Raw genomic sequence first — 24,758 nt, forward strand, 5'->3', positions numbered from 1 at the left:
GCTCAAGAGGTAGAGCAGGTCGTCCAATGATCCATGGGTCGGCGGTTCGAATCCCGGCTCCTCCTGTCTACATGTCGAAGTGTCCTTGGGCAAGACAGTGAACCCCAAATTGCTCCCGATGTGCTGGTTGGTACCTTGCATGGCTTCCGCCGCAATCGGTGTATGAATGTGTGTGTGAATGGGTGAATGTAATGCACAATCTATGTAAAGCGCCTTGGATAAAGGCGCTATATAAATGCACCATTTACCATTTACCATTTACACAGCATGGAATTGTGGACAAAATCTTATCCAAGATAAATACAAATAAATTGGGATTGAGTGAGAGGCTCAAATGGTGGCTCGTGGGTGGCTCAAATGCCCCATAAAGAATGGTCCTTTGAAACAGGTTGAAAACCACTGTTTTAGTACATCTTTAGCCGGTTCGTGGTAAATCCATAATAGAGTTATAATTAAATCCCGCCTCTGTCCTCACATGTCCGTCATTTTATTTTCACAACTTCCCCCTTATGTACTTCCGGACTGTGCGGCGTTAAGACCCGCCTCCCCGCGACGCCGATTGGCTCTCCGAGTCGCCCATGGACCCGGCTCGAGTTGTGATTGGACGAGCGACCGTCTGACGTATGTGTGTGTGTGTGTGGATACATCCATATGGAGCGGAGGACATCTGCGCCACAGAGTCTCTGTGACAGAGGGTAAGAACATGATTCTACACATGCTGTTTTACTGAACATCAACGTCTATAACGTTAATTAAGAATAGTAACTATGCTCTTTATTTAGGGCTAGGGTTACGACATGTTAGGAGGACATAAACAATGTAAACAACACTATAAACGTCACAGTGCATTCCTGAAAGTGCTTCCTCCTTTTCCCTGGCCATTCAAGGAAGGAGAGATAGTGTCTATCTATGTGTACTCTACAGATGCATTATTACACTATTATTGTGTGTGTGTGTGTGTGTGTGTGTGTGTGTGTGTGTGTGTGTGTGTGTGTGTGTGTGTGTGTGTGTGTGTGTGTGTGTGTGTGTCTGTGTGTGTGTGTGTGTGTGTGTGTGCGCGCGTGCGTGCGTGTTCACTGTACAGATGCAGAGTTGTTGTTGATAGCATCTATCTATTTGTCACGAATCAGAGGTTTACTCACTCTCATACAGGCTGTTCCAAACATAGACTATGCTGAGACAACGATTACTATAGTAATACACACCATGTTAAAGGACCACTTCACCACTTTTCAACCTATCTTCATATAATAGGTCCTCACTAATAATCGTGAAAAAATTGCGCAATTCCTTTCTACTCGGTCTGTGTCTCATAGGAGGGCTGTGGGCAGTTCAGAAACCGTCTTCCAGTGACATAATCGATGGGGAATACAAGCTAATAAAAACTGCAGGCTTTCTAGTCCTGAAAAGTTGCAATGCGAAAATGGAAGCCATCGTTCTCACGATAATGCAAATCTAAAAAAAAATGTAAAACAATCTTGTTTAAAAAAGAATCTGCCTAATGATGATGTCACTGGAAGACGGTTTCTAAACTGCCCACAGCCCTCCTATGAGACACAGACTGAGTAGAAAAAAATCGTGCCATTCTATCATGATTATTAGTGAGGACCTATTATATGAAGATAGGTTAAAAAGTGGTGAAGTGGTCCTTTAAGTGTGTGTGTGTGTGTGTGTGTGCGTGTGCGTGTGCGTGTGCGTGTGTGTGTGTGTGTGTGTGTGTGTGTGTGTGTGTTCTTTATCGTTGTGTCTTGTGTACAAGGAAGGTTTGTTTTGTCTTATTTTGTGCTTTTGTTTTGTGTATCTTTGGCTGCAAAAACAAAACTTTATATTAAACAAAATATTATTATTATTATATTTAATACTATTATTATTAATAAGTAATACTAGGGGATGTCACCTGGTGACATAATACATACAATAATAGAATTCACGCCATACAACAATGTTACTTGGAATTTAGAAACATGGACTAAAACTGCCTTGCTTTTATTTTTAAGCCTGTTTATTCACGTACACTCAATCTATTTCCTGCCGTGAATTGTGTGTGATTGACAACCTGTTACCTTCCTTATATTCACCCCCAAAAAATGTCCGCTCATGCCAACAAAATTAAGGTGGATGCCAAATGCAGAGGTTTGAACAAAATATGGACTATAGCCTACTTTATTTACTGAAGTCTGAGGTAATAATAGTAACATATACTCTTACCGGTTTGTCAAAACAATGCCATTTACTGCTTTTTATATAGAAATAAAATTAGCATTATGCAGAATTGAGTTCAGCCTTTAGGCCTGGCCCACCACAATAGTACCGAGTTGGTAAAGGGGCGAGTTGTTTGATATTCTGTTTATCTACATTAAGCTGTTTACCGACACGTGAGCTGAGCTCGTAGATATACAATGTTTTGTACAGTAACATATGTATTGATACGATATAACTCAGTCAGAGCAAGTGCAGATGGCTAGTGACAGACTGTTTTATTTCTTAATATTTCTTTTGTCTTCATTCTCATCTCTCTAGTAGTCTACTCATACTGTACCTGTACTGTACATATCCTGTGTTTCACTCTCTTACTGCTAGTTGTTGCTACAGTACGTTACCTGAATTCCCCCATGGGATCAATAAAGCTCTCTTATCTTATCTTGTTTGTGTACGCGGTACTAAAAACCCAGAGTGTCAACCCAACACAAATCAGTAGTTTTCCGTGCCAAGCACCCCCAAAATGATATGAGTTTGGACAGTGGCGTGCACAGACATTTAGAGGGGCAGGTGCTCAAGTGAAAAAAGGGCACCTTGTGCCCTTTTTTGGTTTAGAACCACTGTTCTAAACCCTATGAGGTTTCTGAAAAAACCTACAGGTGCCTAATATATTCTCTGATAAAACTGCAGTATAGCCGGCTACAAATGTAACTAAATGGACCCGGTTACATTCATCAGAGTTACAATAAATAAACGCAAAGGATTGTGGTTGGTCAATATTGCTGTTGTTTCATCATTGGAAATTATGTTTTGCTACGAAGTCGTCTGACTCATCTTGTTGCTCAGTGGTTGTACTAGAGTCTACACTCACATGTGTGACCTGACCTTTTTCTGTAGCTTTGGGACTCCGTCACATAGCATTAAATCATCCAGAACAGGGTTGTATGTTTTTGACCTATTTTCCAATGTTATTTGTATATCACAAATTCAAAGGATTTGCAGCATTTACCATTCAAAAACATGGGCACGCTCTCTTCCTTGCTGCCTAGTGGACACTGATGCTGACCGGGTACATTCTGCACAGGCTTTCCAAAAACCTGAGAAAATAAACATGTCGAAAGCTAATGTTCATTTTTCAGGAAATTAAAAACACATTTATTTTTCAGACAATGAAGAAAACCGTATATTTTTAAGGTGGTGTAGTTAGCTGTTTTAGCAGACAGTTTGAGGGTCCAATGGAGTTGAGAGGTTTTGTCCCAAGCGCTTTTTACTACTTTTCATTGGTTCAATATTTTCGAAACGACACACAGACGTAATGGGTGTTCAATAGCACTGATTTATGAAAATAATAATAATCAAAGTCAGGTGGTTTCCTCCCGACAGCAACGATATATATTATAACTATAGTGTACATCATTCTCAGACTGAGAACAATAGTGTGTTGCCTATTATAGCAACCACACTAATAATAATGATTTGAACATTATATTTCTAATGTGTTTGTATCGTGTGTGTCAGCCGATGCAGGCGGGCGTCAGGCTGAGTAGAGCAGTGGTGCGACTGAGGAGAGTGGTGGTCCAGGTTACCAAGGCAACCATGGCTGAAAACCACACAGGCCCCGCCTCTTCCTCCACGGTTAGGGGCGGAGCCACCACGGCAGCCATCCTCATCATCGGAGACGAGATTCTCAAGGTGAGGGCATGAGACCACGACTGATATTTCTCTCAGATTCTCATTCCTTTTCATATCAAGGACCCCCAGAATTATCTGTATTTGGCCGCGGACTCCCATCTGAAAATATGTTGTTCCACTTCCAGGGACCCCCCAGAAACAAATATTTGAGTTAAAAACGTTCGCTGTGAAAGAATATATATTTTCAAAGATTTGCACACACTTTCACGATAAAAAAACGAGATCTACGAGCTTGTATATCTGCTATTTTACAATAGCTAAAGTATAAAATAATGGTTAATGTTGGTTAAACGCTAAAGTGACACAGATGTGTTCCAGGTCTGAATCCGTCTCTGTGTCTCTCGCCCCTCTCTCTCTCCCAATGCAGGGTCACACGGTAGACACCAACAGCGCGTTCCTGTGCCGTGCGCTGCGGAAGCTGGGCGTGTGCGTGCAGCGCATCACGGTGGTGCCGGACGTGCAGGAGGTCATCGCCAGGGAGGTGGCGCTGCTCTCGCCCCAGTACACCCACCTCCTCACGTCGGGCGGCATCGGCCCCACGCACGACGACGTCACCTTCGAGAGTGTGGCCCTGGCGTTCCGGGAGGAGGTATGCCCGCACCCCGAGCTGTGCCAGCTGGTGCAGGAGTTTTTCGGGGAGAAGGCGACGGAGAAGGACAGCGCCGCCATGAAGCTGGCCATGGTGCCGCGCTCCGCCAAGCTCAACTACGGCAGGGACCCGCACACTGGAAAGCCCCTACGATACCCCCTGGTCAGTGTGTGTGTGTGTGTGTGCAGTGGTGGAAAAAATCACACCTGTGTGAACTGAGCGGTGCAGGCTGTGTGTGTGTGTGTGTGTGTGTGTGTGTGTGTGTGTGTGTGTGTGTGTGTGTGTGTGTGTGTGTGTGTGTGTGTGTGTGTGTGTGTGTGTGTGTGTGTGTGTGTGTGTGTTAAAGTCCTATGGTTCCACCTGGTGACTGTGTTTCCGTTTACAGATTAAACTCTTAATCGACCATTAAATATGAACATTGCGGGCCAGAATGCGTTTCTCTCTTCCTAATCAGCACTGGGTGCTGTTCCTCTCGGTTCGCTCGGGTATTACACGTGATAAGCAGACCCGGGACATACCTCGCAATAGAATGTGACCCAACCCAGACCCAATTGACAAAAACAAACGGGGACTCCAACGTGTATATATTGTACAAGCAAGCACAGTGACTGTAATGGAGAGCAAAGTGGGGGACTAACTTGGTGACACATTGCAGCTTGCAGGCTAGTTGACTATACCTTCTTTGCCATCAGGAAGTAAACATAGCAGTAACAAGACACAACAAAAGCTTATGATGTCGGTTACTGGCACTGCGGGACGTGTATTATATTATGGCCGAATTTGTGTCCGGATAAATGTAATCTGGCCAGTCACGGTGGCCGGCCAAAACCATTGCCTACCGGAAACACTGCCTGGTGAGTGTGTGTCTCTGCGATAGCCCTTGGTGTGTGGCTGTGCGTGTGTGCGTGTTTGTGTGCAATGCACTTCTATTGCAATGTAAGTAAGGGCCAAATAAAATGAATATAATAGAATTTGAGAAATAGATTTATTTATTATGAGGACCATTTTCCTGGTCCTCACAAGATAAATAGATTGTTTGCTAGATAGTTATTGGTTAGTTAGAGTCAGGATTGGACTTTTAGAGGTTACATTTAGGCATTGTGGTTTGGAGTTTACTCAGGTGTCTCACGCCGAAAATAACACAATCTACAAACTCACAAACACGTCATAGTGTGGTGCCTTGTGAGTTTGTATAATATCGACTATTTCCGGCATAATTTGTTGATGACCTCAGTCAGAAGTTTTTCTTTTCTTTTCCTGGGGCAATTATATGAAGTGATGGTGAATACTGTCAGACTCAGAATGTACAGTAAACAAAGTGCTGCACTTCCACTAATAAAATAATAATAATTGATGTCGGGCAGAAACCTCATATCTCCGTATTTCATATTTCTCGTTTTTTTTCCATAAATTCATAAATTAATGTCCTCCAAGAGTGTCACACAAAGGTTAGCTGATGAGCATGTCGTGAGTTTGCAGATCGTCTATTTTCAATTATTTTAAAATATATATTTTTTAAATGAATAATAAAGAAATTATTTTGGATATAAAAGGTTTCCACCGCCGACAGTAATGATTGGATGTACTGTAGTGTCGCTTCATGAAGTTGTTTCAAGGAAAAATGACAATTCCCCAATTCATCAGCGTGATGAATGATGCTGACGGTACAGCAGCACAGCTCAGCTCTATGACTTATGAATGAATGAATGAATGAATGATGAATGATGCTGACGGTACAGCAGCACAGCTCAGCTCTATGACTTATGAATGAATGAATGAATGAATGATGAATGATGCTGACGGTACAGCAGCACAGCTCAGCTCTATGACTTATGAATGAATGAATGAATGAATGATGAATGATGCTGACGGTACAGCAGCACAGCTCAGCTCTATGACTTATGAATGAATGAATGAATGAATGATGAATGATGCTGACGGTACAGCAGCACAGCTCAGCTCTATGACTTATGGCTACCAGCTACAGTATAACCCATTTAGGCCTGACATCGAAATTTAAAAAAATTTCTTCTAAATCATGTTTCTATATCAGTGGTGCTCAATAGTTCACGTCAAGGACCACAAAAAGTATATGTAATAGGCCACCGACCGCCATCTGAAAATATATTTTCCCCCAGAAGCAAAGATTTGAGTTAAAAACGTTTGCTCTGAAAGAATATATATTCAAAGATTTGCACCACATTTTCAAGACTTTTCAAAAAATAGCAGATCTACAAGCTCATAGCGCGGCACTATCTACAAGCTCATAGCGCGGCACTCGGTGCCGCGCTATGAGCTTGTAGATCTGCTATTTTCCAATAGCTAAAGTATAACATAATTCTTTAAACACCAAAAGGGGTTCCCGCCCAGAATGGGATAATATTGGTTAGAGTCTGACGATGACTGATGATGTTTGGGCACGATTCCGTTCCAGAGTTTGGAGAACTTATTTTTTGAGAATGTTTTAACTTGCATTGTAATCAAATACATGAAGATAAATAAATAACTATAGATAAAAAAGAAGTAGGCCTATATACGGAATATATCGTTGCTGTCAGGAGGAAACCACCTAACTCCATTTTTGAGGTTTAGATCTTTTTGGGTCACGGCCGGGCTAAAAAGGGAACCACTGGTCTATGGGTCCTGTAGTTGGGCTGGAAGTCAACTCTTGTGGTTGAAAGTTTGAATTCATTGTCAGTTAATATCATTTATTCGACCATGCCATGCCATGTTGTGTCTTGTCTTGTCTTGTCTTGTCGTATGTTTGTCTTGTTTTTGTTTCAAAACTTGATTCAGGTTATGTGGTTTGTAACTGTCAGTGTCACTTCCCTGTTAGCATAGGACTATACAATTTATTTTTCTTTTATGCTACCATGATATTTTGCATATGCTGGTTATGACATTCATATGTACATGTTATCTTTCTGGTATGTCCCGTATGGGTGTGTCACATATATCGTTATGTAATCTCATTTACTGTATACCCTGAAATCTTAAGTAAAGTTAATATCATTTATTCGACCGATAACATTCTCGCTGACGGTGAAGTGATCATAAATCACATTCACAAAACGTTATTTGTTCCGCGGACCATTTACAGTACTTACAACTGCAAGGACTGAATACATTGTTTATTCAATCCTCGCCCTTGTTTCTAATCTGTGTGTGTGCATGTGTGTGTGTGTGTGTGTGTGTGTGTGTATGTGTGTGTGTCTTCCAGGTCAGCGTCCGTAACGTGTACATATTCCCCGGCATTCCCTCCCTGCTGGAGAGAGCCTTCACTGGTCTGGAACACCTGTTCGCCGGTTCAGGAACCACCTTTCACACCAGAGAGGTGACGAACGGCAACACACTGCTTTGATACACACTGTCACCATCACCATACCAGGTTTAATCTGACACACTGTCACCATCACCATACCAGGTTTAATCTAACACACCATCACCATACCAGGTTTAATCTAACATACTGTCACCATCACCATACCAGGTTTAATCTAACACACTGTCACCATCACCATACCAGGTGTAATCTAACACACTGTCACCATCACCATACCAGGTTTAATCTAACACACTGTCACCATCACCATACCAGGTTTAATCTGACACACTGTCACCATCACCATACCAGGTTTAATCTGACACACTGTCACCATCACCATACCAGGTTTAATCTGATACACTGTCACCATCACCATACCAGGTTTAATCTGACACACTGTCACCATCACCATACCAGGTTTAATCTAACATACCATCACCATACCAGGTTTAATCTAACACACCATCACCATACCAGGTTTAATCTAACATACTGTCACCATACCAGGTTTAATCTAACACACTGTCACCATCACCATACCAGGTGTAATCTAACACACTGTCACCATCACCATACCAGGTTTAATCTAACGCACTGTCACCATCACCATACCAGGTGTAATCTAACACACTGTCACCATCACCATACCAGGTTTAATCTAACACACTGTCACCATCACCATACCAGGTTTAATCTAACATACTGTCACCATCACCATACCAGGTTTAATCTAACACACTGTCACCATCACCATACCAGGTTTAATCTGACACACTGTCACCATCACCATACCAGGTGTAATCTAACACACTGTCACCATCACCATACCAGGTTTAATCTAACACACTGTCACCATCACCATACCAGGTTTAATCTAACACACTGTCACCATCACCATACCAGGTTTAATCTAACACACTGTCACCATCACCATACCAGGTTTAATCTAACACACTGTCACCATCACCATACCAGGTGTAATCTAACGCACTGTCACCATCACCATACCAGGTTTAATATAACATACCATCACCATACCAGGTTTAATCTAACACACTGTCACCATCACGGTATCACCATACTGTAGGTCGGGAGAGGCTTATTGTCGGTATCAGCCGGTAACACGCGGGTGTCTGTCCTTGTTACAGGGGTTCCCAAAGTGGGGTCCAGGGACCCATAGGGTTCCTTGAGAGTTCCAGGGGGTCCCCAGCTAAATGGATAGTTAGGAACCAAATTGACCCTTATTGGTCTGTAACTCTGAGAGTGTACAAATGTAACCAAATGTATGTAAGTCAATTTTTAACGGGGCCATTTGGTTCCATTTGTACACTCTCAGAGTTAAATTAGCATTGGTTTTACAATATATCAATTGGGGTCCCAGAGATAGAAATGCCATTAAATGGGGGCCCGTAGATTAATGCATGTCACAATGCACACTAGGTATCAATATTATATCGAATTAGGAGGTAAGTGAACTGCACTGCACACAAAATGAAGTGGAAACTGAGCTACACTTCCTAACCATCTGTCCACTGTACCAAGACATCAGAGACATACTTCCCACAGATTACAATCACCCACAGAGATTTTGAAAACATGATTAATGACAAAAAACTCCATCTCCTCCAAACTATATCTTCTGGCCGAAGTACAACAATGCGCAAACACAGCAGCAAGATTTGTGAACTGCTGTGACAGGATAAACTAGAGAAACGGTTGGATGGCCTTCTAATGAGAGCGCAAAATCTGTCTTGGAAGAGCCACCCATCGACTAATCTAATATACGGCAACCTTCCCCGTGTTTCTTCACTAGTCCGATCCAGAAGAACACAGTTTGCCGCCACTGCTACAGAGCTGACAATGAGGTTATATCTCCCCTTCTTCTCTGGAGTCCTGCCTCAAAGCAGACCAGAGGTAGAAAACTGTCGTTCCCTGATGTCATCACTACATACACATGCATCAGTAAGCAGGAACTGGGGATGGCAATGAAGGACCGGAAAGTCTGGCGTGGCATTGTGAAATCCATGATCTCAACCGCGGTCAAAAAATTATGATGATGATGATGATGTGACAGGAGAACAATATCAGATTTGTGAACTGCTGTGACAGGAGAATGATATCAAATGGAACACAACCACCTTAAAGACTAATCAGTGTGTGTATTCCTGCACTGATCTTGGTACATAGAAATTGATTTATTGGAGATTCTGACTTTCAATTGTACATACATTTTGTTTTGATTGTATTGTTCCACTTTTTTCTTTGGCAATGTAAACGCATGTTGTCTCACACCAATATAGCCCTTTGAATTGAATTGAATTGAATCGTCCCACCTCTAGTACTCCTTACAACAAATCTCTATATCTCTCTCTCTATATATTGTTTTTTTTTATTAGGTATTTGTAGACGCAGACGAGGCAGACATCGCCCCGGCTCTGACGCGGCTGCAGGCCGACTGGGGGAAGAAGGTGTCCCTGGGCTCCTACCCGGACTGGATGAGCAACTACCACCGCGTCAGGCTGGTCCTGGACTCGGACAGCCCCGAGGAGGTGGAGCGTGCCCGGGCACAGCTGCTGGAACAGCTGCCCGAGGGCAGCGTGGTCCACCTGGTCAAAGACCCTGTGACCATCGCTCCGGACGAGGTCTACAGGCTGGCCAACAGCGGTGAGGAGCCAGGGGGGGGGGGCAGTGGTGGGGGAAAAGTATACTCAATATTGTTTTATAATATTAACCCATTTAGACCTGACGTCGAAATTTACAAAATGTCTTCTAAATCATGACAACTTTCAGAAAAACCTCATATATCAGTGGTGCTCAATATTTCCATGTCAAGGACCACAAAAATTATATGGAATATGCCGCCGACCCCCGTCTGAAAATATGTTGTTCCAGGTGACCCCCCCCCCCCCCCCCAGGAGCAAAGATTTGAGTTGAAAACGTTCGCTCTGAAAGAATATATATTCCAAGATTTGCGCCACATTTTCACGATTTTTTAAAAATAGCAGACCTACAAGCTCGTAGTGCGGCACTTGGTGCCGCGCTATGAACTTGTAGATCTGCTATTTTTCAATAGCTAAAGTATAACATAATGCTTAAAACACCAAAAGGGGTTCCCGTCCTGAATGGGTTAAAGTAAAAGTGTCAATGCTGCAAGGTAGAGTAGTAACTCTAAGTACTAACAGTACAAAAGTATTGGCATCAACATGTACTTACAGTACCAAAAGTAGAAAGTACTCACAATGCAAAATGAACCCTTTTCAAATTTTCAAATCTATACAAATATTTTGAAAATAGCCGATCTACAAGCTCACAATGCGTTGCATGACTCGCATCGTGACGCATTGTGAGCTTGTAGATCGGCTATTTTCAAAGGGCTTAAGTGTTTAATGTATGTTTTGCAATTATAAAAGTAACTAGTAACAAAAGCTTTCATCCATTCGGTTCCATTTGTACACTGCCCGAGTTACAAACGGATGAGGGTTTTTCCCGTTGACTTTCGTCTTTCCTTATTATGTACTAAATTATGTGTTCATCCCAGGCTACATATAAAGTCCTGTTTATCAAAACAAACCGTATCAAATCGTCAGTCCTCGCATCTCACCTTCGTGAGGAAACGGTGGACAAGTGAGACTCAGAATGCGTTTTTTGGATCTGCCAGTGAGGAGCTTCACTAGCGAGACGTGTAGCGCGTGGGTGAGCTCCATCTTCTCTGTCCTATATGTGCTGCTCCATTCCTACGGCCAGTGCCATGTCCTCTATCCCAGTCCTGTCACAAAATGCATTTTCTGTTTATTAAGCCATTCAGGGCGGGAACCCCCTTTTGGTGTTTTAAGCATTATGTTCTACTTTAGCTATTGAAAAATAGCAGATCTACAAGCTCATAGCACGGTACTCGGTGCCGCGCTATGAGCTTCTGGAGGGGTCCCTGGAGCAACATATTTTCAGATGGGGGTCCGTGGCCAAATACAGATAATTCTGGGGCTCCTTGACATGAAAATGGTTGAACAGCACTGACATAGAAACAGGTTCTTCAGAAAACTGAACACTAGAAGCCATTTTTTTTATCGGCCTCAGGTCTAAATAGGTTAATAAAGAGCTGGAGAGAGAAGATGGAGACTCCTGGTACTGAACAAACACTCTACAGCAGAGTACTAATATAGAGCTATTTAATAACTACAGCTGTGGTGGTTGTATCTCCCTGCTCTTCTATTGAGACATGTAGAGTCGTGTGGTCGGAGAGGACACCTACTGGTTGATAGGCGGTACTGCCTGAAGTGTCAAAATGCAGTTTCTCCCCACCTATGAGCTCAGCGGTGGAGATTTTGGGTGGATATGAAATCTTCCAATTATGTGTTAACTCTGTAGTCCGACATTGTCCAAAACCTTCCAAAATAGCGGAAAAAAACGCACAAACTAACACAAGAAAATTAAATAAAAACTGAACAAAAACTATGAAAGCCTTTTCAAAAAACGAAATACTAAACTAGCAACCTCAAACTGAAAATGAATGAAAAAGTCAAAAATGTAATGGAAAAAAACCTCGCAAACTTATAACTGGGAGAATAATGGGAACAAATTCCCGGGCAGCATATGTCTTTTCACGGATTGCAGCTTTAACATGATCCATCACTAAAGCCATTTATTCCGTCATAAATATTAGATGAATCATTTCACCCTCCAACGACAAGCTCCCAGTGCAGCTTGTAAGGAGGTCTCTCGTTGTCCATGTTATAAGTTGGACAAGATCTTCTCGTGGCTCCACAAGGTTATAAATTGGACAAGATCTCTCATGGCTCCACAAGTTATACATTTAGGTTATTGTGTCTCCTCCAGGTTGTCCGCTGGGGGACAAGGTGTCTTCGGCTCTGAAGACGGTGGAGGAGGCGCTGGACCGTTACTCCTACCAGGAGGTGTGTGTGGGGTTCAACGGGGGGAAGGACTGCACCGCTCTGCTGCACCTCTACTACGCTGCTCTGAAACGGTGAGGAGGGGAGAGGATCTTATCTCTGTATTTTAATGTCCGTCATCAGCCGTTATCGACACCATTCAATGCAGTCGGTATGGACACTTGTGTTAGTGTTACTTTTAACTCGTTCAGGATAGGAACGTGGTGTTTCAAGCATTATGTTATACTTTAGCTATTGAAAATGTTTTGAAAAATCGTGAAAATGTGTCACAAATCTTTGAATATATATTCTTTCATAGTGAACGTTTTTAACTCAAATCTTTGCTTCTGGGGGGGTCCCTGGAACAACATATTTTCATATGGGGGTCAGCAGCCAATTACATATCATTTTTGGGGTCCTTGATATGAACTAATTTGAAAACCATTGCCATAGAAACATAGGTTTTTCAGAAAACTGTTAGGATTTAGAAGCCTTTTTTTAAAATCGGCCTCAGGGTTAATAGCAAAATTCAGATTTAAGCTTAATTTTATGTTATAGGTCCTTTAATAAAGGACCTAGAACATAAAATTCAACTTTTTCCATTTCTTTTGTGTTTTTGGGGCTTTCATGTATGTTTTCTAAATATTAAAAGCAGTTTTAAAATGCACGTTATTTGCGCTTTAAGCTTTAGGCCTGTTTAGGCAATTGAAACTATTTAGTCTTAGTCTAGTCTCAACTAAAAATCATGCTGCAAAAACCTTAGTCTTTTAGTCCTAGTCCTAGCCAACAAACATTAACACTGCCATAACAGAAACTAAAACATAATTCCCCAGACTCTTTTTCAACAATGATGGCGAAAGCAATCTGTGAAACCCAGTGACTCCCATTGAAAATGAATTGCGAGCTGCTCTGCCCCCCCTCTCTTCCCCAGAACAATAGTGTGTCAGGCGCCTGAAAATGCATTGCGAGCCGTACGTGCGACACAGAGAAGACACAGGAGACACAGAGAGGACAGCTGTCTTTTATATGTGACTGAGGCCGAGGAGTAAGATCGTGTCTTGTCTTTTATCAGTCAATGTAGTTGCCTGCTGTCTCTAACCCGTCCATCTGTCCTCCTCTCTGTCAGGAAGTGTCCAGATAACAAAGATAAGGTGAAAGCTCTCTACATTCGTGTCGTCTCGCCCTTTCCAGAAATGGAGAGATTTCTGCAGGACACTATCAAGAGGTGACACACACGCACACACACACACACACACGCACACAGGCGCTCACGCACACAAACCTACCTTACTCTGACTCTGAGGCTTCGTACACACCTGTCCGACCGACCACTGATTACATTTTTATGATTTGATGCCTCCATGTCCCACAATGCTTTGCGCGATTTGGGCGGTGCTACGATACGCGGAAATAGATGCACATATGTTCAGTGTAGTTTTCTTGACTGCAGCAGCAGCTAGCGGTAGTTTGTCGAGGCCGTTTTTCACACTCAAAGTTCACTTAGAAGGTCCGGATCAAGGACCAAGGACCAAATATTTGCATTTTGATTTTGGTCCGTTTGGTGTTCACACTGGACTTTGTAAAGCGTACCAAATATGTAAACAAATGACACGTGGACATCATGACATGTTAAGCGAACCAAATAGTGAAAAAAAGAAAAGGTCATTTTACGACGGAGGGAAAAATAACATGAGGGGGTGCGGGAAATCACTGTCTACAATTTTTGGGCGCAACCTTCAGTCACACAGAGAGAAGAGAACAGCAACATGAATCATGATTGCAGCAACAAATTGCATTAATTCTTAATAATTCTTTTATTAGCCAAATAAGACAACAGATGAACAGAGGAGCAGGTGTTTGAACAATAATGTGCTTGCTGCTGGTGCATACAATTCACCGGAGACGTATAGCCTACAACAAAGTATCCCCGAATCCCGATAAAAAGGACTTTTCTTCCATGTCCTTAACCTGATTCGATATAGGCCTATGTTATTTCTGCGCATCAAATCGACGGGCATTTCCATGTCATCTTATGGTTTAAACTTGAAGCCGTGCTGGTCAGTTAAGCTTCAAGTCAGAACAGCTCCGCTGCAGTTGACCTATATCACGTCTTTTGCTATAGTGATGTAATCAATTAATCATTTAGGACCACCTGTGTAGCTTATTTAACATTTGCTCCATTGGCTCTTTATGCGTGCGGCCGTGCGCGCGTGGTGGCGGTGGTGCATGCTTAAAATAAACAGATCTACAAGCTTACATCGTGTACCATACCGTAAGTACCATTCGTGTCGATAACTTGTACATCTGTTATATTTGCGCATGTGAACCTTGTACGCTGCCATTACATTTCTACTCTAGGCTACTCATAGACATATATGCGTCTACTATTAAAATCAATAGTGATCCCCGTAAAAAATACATGCTTTTAGAACTAATTATTAATGCAGCCTCACAACTGCCGAGGCCCGACGGCTATTTTGGCTATCGTCCTGTATTTCTGTATATAGAATAGAACTTAGTACCAGACTGGACTCACTCACTGGAGACAGCCGTGCGCAACTTGGACTTTCCAAGTTACGCACGGCCGTAGCCAAAAGAAGACATACAAACAAGCGATATAATAGTCTGTGTCACGTAACTCAGAAGACTACAGCCTAAACCCCACCCAGTGCTGTCAAGAACGGAAGTTCTCTCCTATTAGTTGGCGGTTAAAAACCACCCTTCTGTCCGATCTGAAGTCCCACCCTGTTCGTTGGCTGTTTTGACTACAAGGTGTCCGATGTGTTTGTTGTGCCCTCCGCCCCCACATCGGACAGGTTTGTCCGATCAAACGACGTGACTCCCATTGAAAATGAATTGGAGCAGCAATCAAATAGCAATCAGGCATCGCACACGGACCGAACATTTGTTCTTTAGGTGTGTACGCAGCCTAAGGCTTCGTACACACCTTTCGGACACATTGATCTGTCCGACCGACCACTGATTACATTTTTATGATTTGATGCCTCCATGTCCCACAATGCTTTGCGCGATTTGGGCGGTGCTACGATACGCGGAAATAGATGCACATATGTTCAGTGTAGTTTTCTTGACTGCAGCAGCAGCTAGCCGTAGTTTGTCGAGGCCGTTTTTCACACTCAAAGTTCACTTAGAAGGTCCGGATCAAGGACCAAGGACCAAATATTTGCATTTTGATTTTGGTCCGTTTGGTGTTCACACTGGACTTTGTAAAGCGTACCAAATATGTAAACAAATGACACGTGGACATGTTAAGCGAACCAAATAGTGAAAAAAAGAAAAGAGGTCATTTTGCGACGGAGGGAAAAATAACATGAGGGGGTGCGGGAAATCACTGTCTACAATTTTTGGGCGCAACCTTCAGTCACACAGAGAGAAGAGAACAGCAACATGAATCATGATTGCAGCAACAACTTGAAATTGCATTAATTCTTAATAATTATTTTATTAGCCAAATAAGACAACAGATGAACAGAGGAGCAGGTGTTTGAACAATAATGTGCTTGCTGCTGGTGCATACATACAATTCACCGGAGACGTATAGCCTACAACAAAGTATCCCCGAATCCCGATAAAAAGGACTTTTCTTCCATGTGTGCACCTTAACCTGATTCGATATAGGCCTATGTTATTTCTGCGCATCAAATCGACGGGCATTTCCATGTCATCTTATGATTTAAACTTGAAGCCGTGCTGGTCAGTTAAGCTTCAAGTCAGAACAGCTCCGCTGCAGTTGAGTCAACGGCGTCAACTTTGGGAGTGCCTGAGGGCTTGGGCACCCACTGAAAAAAGAATAAGGCAAATAGCACCCACTGAGATTAAGGCTGAAGATCCCCTCCCCCTGGTCATTTTGTCACGTAGGCACACACCTTTACGGTGTTCACAGAACAGGTATTCAAATGCTAATACGGTGGCTTTGTTCCAGTGACCGCACGGTTCATTCACACTCCGTCTCCTGCAGCAACACAACACAACACTAACACAGTCAGCGGAGAGGCTGCTGTCTGTGTACCGTCGGCCCGTCTGTAAAGAGCCATGAGTCGGGAGGGGAGGGCAGCAACACCGCCGGCCAATCTCCACACTGACTTGAGACTTGACAAACAGAGCCATCTCAGCAAAAATATCCCAAAACAATGTCCGGGGAACAGAACTGTTCCCTTTCCTCAGACTACTTTTACTTTAATTAAAAGGTAAGATGCAGTGGCTGTAATTTGGTCAAGGATCTTGCTTTCGTGAGCAATGGTGTACGAGATTGGTAATACATTGGTCAAATCATGAGATTGTTAGACCATCTGGGGGAAATAAATAAATAAATCTGCGTCGTCCCACCTAGCTAAAGGTAAAATCCACCCGCCGCTTATGGCTGAAACAATTTAATTATTTACTGTTGATCATGCTGAAATGTTGAAACAAGATGCTGAAACAATTTAATGTGTTCGTTAATTGTTGTGAACTGAAAGCGCGCACCACTGTATTTATTAGCAAACTGTAAATAAAGTACCAAAAAAAAGGTTTTTTCCCCGCTGCGGCCGGGGGGGGGGGGGGGGGGGGTGGCAGGGTGGCTGGGGGGCAGCCTAAGGCCTAGTTCACACCTACAGAACAAATGTTCGGTCCGTGTGTGATGCCTGATTGCTTTTTGATTGCTGCTTCAATTCATTTTCAATGGGAGTCACATGGTTTGACCAAACATTTTTGTTTGATGAGGGGGGAGCAATCAGCAATCAGCGATCAAACACAAATGTTTGATCAAACCATGTGACTCCCATTGGAAAAGCATTGTGGTGGCCCAAAAAAACGACCAAACATTGCTTGATTGGTGTTTGGTACGTGTGAATGAGGCCTGACTGAGAGAGTTTATTTCATGCAATTAAGTCACATTCATGTAAATTGCTTCGGTGTCCGCTAACGAGCCCATCATCCACACAGAACACGGATATAACGAGGCGATAAAGCAACGCTAATTGTTTCGTGAAGCGAGGGAATGAAAGCATAAAAATAATTGTTTGATGTGATCATATTTGTTTTGCATTTTGCACTCCCGCTTTCTTTTTAAAAAAAAATATTTTATATATATTTTTTGATATCCCGCTTGATAACCACTCAATCTGGCAACCCACTCTTTAGTTTAACACAATCAGCGCCGGGATTTCTTTCAAAAAGCTCGGGGTGCCGGGCAGATATGGCAGCTTTTTTTATTTTTTTTAAGATATTTTTTTGCGGCTTACGCCTTTTATTGGTTTTTTGAAGGGACAGACAGTAGGCTGACAGGAAACGGGAGAGAGATGGGGGAAGACATGCAGTAAAGGCCGTGTCGGGCTCGGGAGTCGAACCCGCGGCACACTGCGACTGGATTACCAGTCGGGTGCCCAGACGGTTACGCCACCGCCTGGGCCGATATGGCAGCTTTTACTCTGAAAGCTGGGGGCTTCCGTTCCGTTCCGCATAATGTTGCTTGCTTACCTTACGATCATTACGATAAAGTCTCTCTAGAAGCGTTAATATTCAGGGAGAGAGGCATGTTGAAGTCAGAAATGAAGACAGAAGTATAGCCATCTGGTCAAAGCCACGCAGGGCTCCCTAGATTACGTGGCCTTTCTTTCTGATCGCTAAACAGGGAAGTCAACGGGACAAAAATCAGAATATATATTTTTCGTTTGATATCAATGAAAAGGCGCTAGGACGTGTACACACGTCATCGCAATCAGTCGGTTGGATTAGGTATGAAGTTTCCACCCGTCTGAATGTGTTAAAAAATAAATTAAAAAATCCTTTGTTTTCCATAATCTCTTTGCCATTAAAACGAGCTACAAAATATAGCTCATCGGCTCATAGCAGATCTATGGTTAATTTCCAGGTGAATTTTGGGGTCTTTAGAGTAAAACGTCCGGGCTGAAGGCCGTGGCAGAAGCTGGACGCAACGAGAATCAACTCTGGGAGTTGCGTATAAATGGTCGGCTGTGTGTGTGTGTGTGTGTGTGTGTGTGTGTGTGTGTGTGTGTGTGTGTGTGTGTGTGTGTGTGTGTGTGTGTGTGTGTGTGTGTGTGTGTGTGTGTGTGTGTGTGTGTGTGTGTGTGTGTGTGTGTGTGTGTGTGTGTGTGTGTGTGTGTGTGTGTGTGTGTGTGTGTGTGTGTGTGTGTCGCACAGGTACGACCTGGAGCTGATCTCGGTGGAGGGCAACATCCGCCAGGCACTGACGGAGATCCAGGAGAGGAGGCCAGAGCTCCGGGCCGTGCTGATGGGCACCCGGAGAACAGACCCCTACTCACACACGCTCACGCACATGTGCCCCACGGACCCAGGCTGGCCTGAATACATGAGAGTCAACCCTCTACTGGTTAGACGCACGCACGCACGCACGCACGCACACACGCACACACTGAATACGAGTGTGTCTTGCTTAGCGTCATGTCCAGGGGGTGTACTTGTACATCATGTCCAGGGGGTGTACTTGTACATCAAGCTGCCAGCACATCAAGCTGCTGTCCAGTACAGCATCCATGATGGATGACTCCCATACATCATGGATGTTCATCCCTGTCCCAAATTCCCACAGCCTTTCACTTCCTCTTAGAGATAGATGGTTGTCTGAAAGAGTGTCGTCTAGCCGATGACATCATCTGTGTCCAAATTTATGTGATTCTAAGTTAGCCCAGTGCCAGCCTGCGCGAGAAATTTGGCGCCGATTTGTGTAGCGGTATTGCGAGATTAACTCGGGACACGAGGTGGGAGTGTAGATCAGCACAAGCTCATGAATTTTCTTTTCTTTAATTGGAGCCAGGCCAGGACGACAAAATAGCAACTGAAGAAAAGACAACACAAACATCGATCAAACATGCAACTAGCAATCCACCCAAGATGCTCCCCATGTTCTAATCAATCAGATAACTCAATCAGATCTTCAGGCGCCAATCACCCAACTGTACAGCTAGGCTTCAATAAGCTGCTTCCCCATAACTCAAGTATGATTCCAGTCACAACAGAATGTGCACCTTCGGTGTGACTGTGACACATATACATATACATATACATTTCAATATGGACGTTTTTACTTTGCTGAACTTACTTCACTGCTGTCACTGCTCTGTGACACACAACCCCTTTTCTAGACCAATGGTTGGGGTATTTTCCACAATATTTAGCTGTGAAACCCGTCAAACTAAATGTAATGCCTCAACTCCTACAATTCCAAGTGCTTGTCAGGATGTGTGTGTGTGGGGGGAAGGGGGGTCCCAACAGTTTAAATATGATTTTCTTTTGGGGGGAGGGGGGGTCGCGGCCTGAAAAGTTTGGGAACCGTTGTTCTCTAGAGAGTAGGTTAGCTCTTTCAGAGTCACGCTATAAAAAGAGAAAGTTTCATGCCGCTGCTGGCTGGGTGGGTGGTTGTTGTTTCCCCCCCTTCATCCTGCTGACATGCAGCCTCCCATCCATCATCCTCACAGCCCTGTAATGTGGTTCTGTTCTGGTGAGCGCTGCTGAAAGAGCGAGCACCGTTCTAGAACGGAGCTCGTGTTGCAAGCTCCGTCGGGCCTCTGCATTCATCAATCTTTGTGTTTTCTAAACGAGTCGGACGCCGTGGAAAACTGACGCGTACAATCACGTCTTCCTCCACATCCAGACACACACGCACACACACACACACACACACACACACACACAAACTTTCGTTCTTTCTTTCTTTCGACTGGTCTTTTCTTGTCCTCAATCTCGGGAGTCAAACACCTAAACCTTAGAATACAAAAACACGCCCTAAACTCGCCCCAAAGCACGTTTTCCCCCGGGTCAAATCTGGCGACCTCGTAACGGCCGCCACTAGGTATTCCTAAATGTAACCGTCCTCAGTTAACACTATGCCTCAACCTAATCTTATTCCTAAACGTAACCTCAGTAAAACTATGCCTAACCCTGAACTTATTCCTAGGAGAAATCCACACCAAAACACATACATATACCCTGAATCAGCCTAATAATCCTGTCCCAACATATAATACACGTTGGCCTTGAATTGTTTCATAGATGCTCCCTGTTCTCCATTTTCCTCATTCCTCCCAGTGGCTCCCACAGTAAAATGCAGCTAGAATGGTAGAAGAAAGCTAGTTGTCTTCATTCTAATGCATATTCTAATTCCTAAACGTAACCTCAGTTAACACTATGCCTCAACCTAATCTTATCGCTAAACATAGCCTCAGTCAGTAAAACTATGCCTAATCCTGAATTTATTTATTCCTAACCTTAGCCTCTCAGTGTATCCATCTTTGTCTCATTGTCCACTGTGTGTGTTCTCTGTCCACAGGACTGGTCTTATCATGACATCTGGTCTTTTCTCAGGACGCTCTATGTCCCCTACTGTGTCCTCTACGACAAAGGGTAAGGACACATTCTATGTCCCCTACTGTGTCCTCTACGACAAAGGGTAAGGACACATTCTATGTCCCCTACTGTGTCCTCTACGACAAAGGGTAAGGACACATTCTATGTCCCCTACTGTGTCCTCTACGACAAAGGGTAAGGACACATTCTATGTCCCCTACTGTGTCCTCTACGACAAAGGGTAAGGACACATTCTATGTCCCCTACTGTGTCCTCTACGACAAAGGGTAAGGACACATTCTATGTCCCCTACTGTGTCCTCTACGACAAAGGGTAAGGACACATTCTATGTCCCCTACTGTGTCCTCTACGACAAAGGGTAAGGACACATTCTATGTCCCCTACTGTGTCCTCTACGACAAAGGGTAAGGACACATTCTATGTCCCCTACTGTGTCCTCTACGACAAAGGGTAAGGACACATTCTATGTCCCTCATAGTGGGCTCTGAGGACCCTCAAGGCCAAGGGGTATCAACATTATTGATGGTTAGGAACCAATGGACCCTTACAGGACTGTAACTCAGAGAGTGTACAACTGGAATCAGATGTATTTACAATAGACTCCAATAGATTACAACAGACGATTGTACTGTATATCGTCGCTGTTGGGCAGAAACAAACAATCTCAATTTTCCAACTTTTTATTACAAATATTGAACCAATGAAAAGTATTACTATTAATAAGTGCTTCTGACCAAACCTTTAGGTCAGGTGGGTTGTCCCCCACTGATTAGAAGGGCCAAGTCAGGCGGAAAGATAAACTCCTAACTGCACTGGAGATGTATTTGGGTAAAGTGACGATAATCTAAGGACACATACATTCAAGTATCTGACAATATATAAAGTCACCTTACAAACTTTGATGAGGCAGTATTGTGTTGTTCTTCATTCTGCCCGACAGCAGAGATCTGTTAAAACGGGCTAAATTCATATTCTTATCCACCATTCTATAGAGAGTATGCGCGTGACATCATCATCAAACCCGGGAGTTATGCGGGAACGTCTACTGAGTGGCAAAAAACTACTTTCTGGCCTTGACAGCCCATACATCCAAATAGAGAAGTTGTATTTGATTGCATCAAACGACGTTACACGACATTAAACTGACTTTGTCACTCACTTTATGCATGTGCATACCCTCTATTCAATATAACATGAGCACATGAAGTCATATTATAGAGCGTCGCAGTCCCGCCCCCTACCAGGGCCCAGTCCAGCCCCCTACCAGGGCCCAGTCCCGCCCCCTACCAGGGCCCAGTCCAGCCCCCTACCAGGGCCCAGTCCCGCCCCCTACCAGGGCCCAGTCCCGCCCCCTACCAGGGCCCAGTCCAGCCCCCTACCAGGGCCCAGTCCCGCCCACTACCAGGGCCCAGTCCAGCCCCCTACCAGGGCCCAGTCCAGCCCCCTACCAGGGCCCAGTCCAGCCCCCTACCAGGGCCCAGTCCAGCCCCCTACCAGGGCCCAGTCCAGCCCCCTACCAGGGCCCAGGAAATTATTCCCTGTTCATTTTCCTCATAGACATTTCAAAAAGTATTTATTTAAAGACCTTTTAAGCCTCGTACAAAGCCAACTGGAGTTGTGAGAAATCATGACAACAAACACAATTTTTCGGGCCGAACATTAATTAGAAAGAAGAAAAAAACGGCAGGTTACAACACTTTTTTTTTTCCTTCTTTTGTAATTATTTGTTTGGTCCAAAATATTGTGTTTGTTGTCATGATTTGTCACGACTCGAGTTGGCTTTGTACGACGCTTAAAAGGTCTTTAAATAAATACTTTTTGAAATGTCTATGAGGAAAATGCATTGGGAATTATTTCCTGGGCCTGGCGTCGTCATGAAAGGGGGCGGGACTGCGACGCTCTATACCCACCTGCCATTGCTCTCTGGTTGGTCCTGAACACTGTCCGTCACCCCCGGCAGGTACACCTCATTGGGCAGCATGGACAACACCTGCCGAAACCCCTCCCTCCAGACGGTGGATGGGAGGGGCGTGGCCCGCTACAGGCCCGCCCACATGCTGGTGAACGAGGAGGAGGAGCGCAACTCTCGAGCCTGACCTGGCGACGACGACGACGACGATGATGATGATGAAGATAATGATGGCGATGATGTCAGGACCTTCAACACACTGTTACTGTTGCTGCTTAGTCTCCCGTTGCCAGGCGGTTGCCTCTGGCAACTTTCTAAATGCTTCCGTCATACAGTCTGGAAAACGGAAGCTCGGATCACGAGTAAGCGATAAAGCGGAAGTGGAGCCTCCCCACCTCTGTTTCGTCTGTACAGTCATATCTTAATATAGATAAATCATCTAAGCATGCAGTATATACAGTAGCTTGCTACTTAGCAGAAATGGAAAAAAAAAAAAAAATGTAAAGATATTTTAAAGTATATTTTCGTGAACGGAAATGGCAGCTTCCTTACTTGGATTTCTGGAGGTGTAGTTCCAGACTCTATAGTCTAGACTACAGTATATAGCATTCAGGAGGTGTACTTCCAGACTATAAGCATTCAGGAGGTGTAGTTCCAGACTCTATATAGCATTCAGGAGGTGTAGTTCCAGACTATATAGCATTCAGGAGGTGTAGTTCCAGACTCTATATAGCATTTAGGAGGTGTACTTCCAGACTATATAGCATTCAGGAGGTGTACTTCCAGACTATATAGCATTCAGGAGGTGTACTTCCAGACTATATAGCATTCAGGAGGTGTAGTTCCAGACTATATAGCATTCAGGAGGTGTAGTTCCAGACTCTATATAACATTCAGGAGGTGTACTTCCAGACTCTATATAGCATTCAGGAGGTTTAGTTCCAGACTCTATATAACATTCGGAGATTGTGGAATAGTTGTCTGGCCATGCAAGACTACTTGCTGCTTAGCGGGGCAGGGTGTGCCCGCCCAATGGTCCCTCCCGTCCAATCATCTATTAGCAGGAAATGGACCGGTTTACAGAGAGAACACTATATTAACCATATTCCACATATACAGCTACAGTATGACTGTGTGTGTGTGTGTGTGTGTGTGTGTGTGTGTGTGTGTGTGTGTGTGTGTGTGTGTGTGTGTGTGTGTGTGTGTGTGTGTGTGTGTGTGTGTGTGTGTGTGTGTGTGTGTGTGTGTGTGTGTGTGTGTGTGTGTGTGTGTGTGTGATCAATTTAAAGCTCCTATCTCTGTGATTTTCAATAAAGCAGTTGTCTCTCCCAGCTGTTTGTTCATGTAATCTCAGCGTTATTTCTGTCTCTCCTGTACATGGCCTCCCTCGCGGCTCTCCTACGTCTAATAAATCATACGTGCAGCATCGATTGTTACAGATGTTTCTTGTTTCCAGTCCAAATCCATCCATCCGCACGGGGGTTGGTGGTGGGTGGGGGGGCTACCGAGAGTGAGTGAGAAGATGGCAGCCGCCCGGGACATCCCTTTTCCTTTGCTGTGGCGACTAAACCCTGACATTTAACATCACAAAAACTATGCCTAAACCTAACCTAACCTTAACCCTGAGCTCACAGAAACTATGCCTTAACCCAACCTCAAAACCACGTCGACCGTAGCAAAACAAGACAGAGTTTGGGCAGCAGCCACGGAGAATGAGGCTGGCCGGTCACTACTGCTGCTGCTGCAGAGCAGACACCGGGAGCTCCCGGCCAGCAAGCTGGTGCTTTGGGAGCCGACACACCGATCGCCACA

General features: G+C 44.0%; 1 protein-coding gene across 1 annotated transcript; it reads left to right on the top strand.

The window, feature by feature from the left end:
• The first annotated feature begins 608 nt into the window (after positions 1–608).
• LOC306924431 (FAD synthase-like) lies at positions 609–24,255 on the top strand. Its single transcript, XM_079502932.1, has 10 exons — positions 609–695; positions 3,718–3,891; positions 4,259–4,642; positions 7,701–7,814; positions 10,202–10,469; positions 12,639–12,786; positions 13,818–13,916; positions 18,854–19,043; positions 21,000–21,073; positions 22,998–24,255. The coding sequence occupies exons 2-10, from the start codon at positions 3,721–3,723 to the stop codon at positions 23,131–23,133; spliced, it is 1,584 nt and encodes a 527-aa protein (XP_079359058.1). The 5' UTR covers positions 609–695; positions 3,718–3,720; the 3' UTR covers positions 23,134–24,255.
• Positions 24,256–24,758: the final 503 nt, after the last annotated feature.

The sequence above is a fragment of the Electrona antarctica genome (genome assembly GCF_951216825.1).
Source record: "Electrona antarctica genome assembly, chromosome: 6".
Lineage (NCBI taxonomy): Eukaryota > Metazoa > Chordata > Actinopteri > Myctophiformes > Myctophidae > Electrona > Electrona antarctica.

What these genes read in the sequence shown, in the direction of transcription:
- LOC306924431 (XM_079502932.1), top strand. Translation starts at nt 3,721, where the DNA reads ATGCAGGCGGGCGTCAGGCTGAGTAGAGCAGTGGTGCGACTGAGGAGA. An exon ending in TCGGAGACGAGATTCTCAAG is followed by an intron (nt 3,892 to 4,258) that starts GTGAGGGCATGA and finishes CTCCCAATGCAG; the next exon opens with GGTCACACGGTAGACACCAA. An exon ending in TGAGAGTCAACCCTCTACTG is followed by an intron (nt 19,044 to 20,999) that starts GTTAGACGCACG and finishes CTCTGTCCACAG; the next exon opens with GACTGGTCTTATCATGACAT.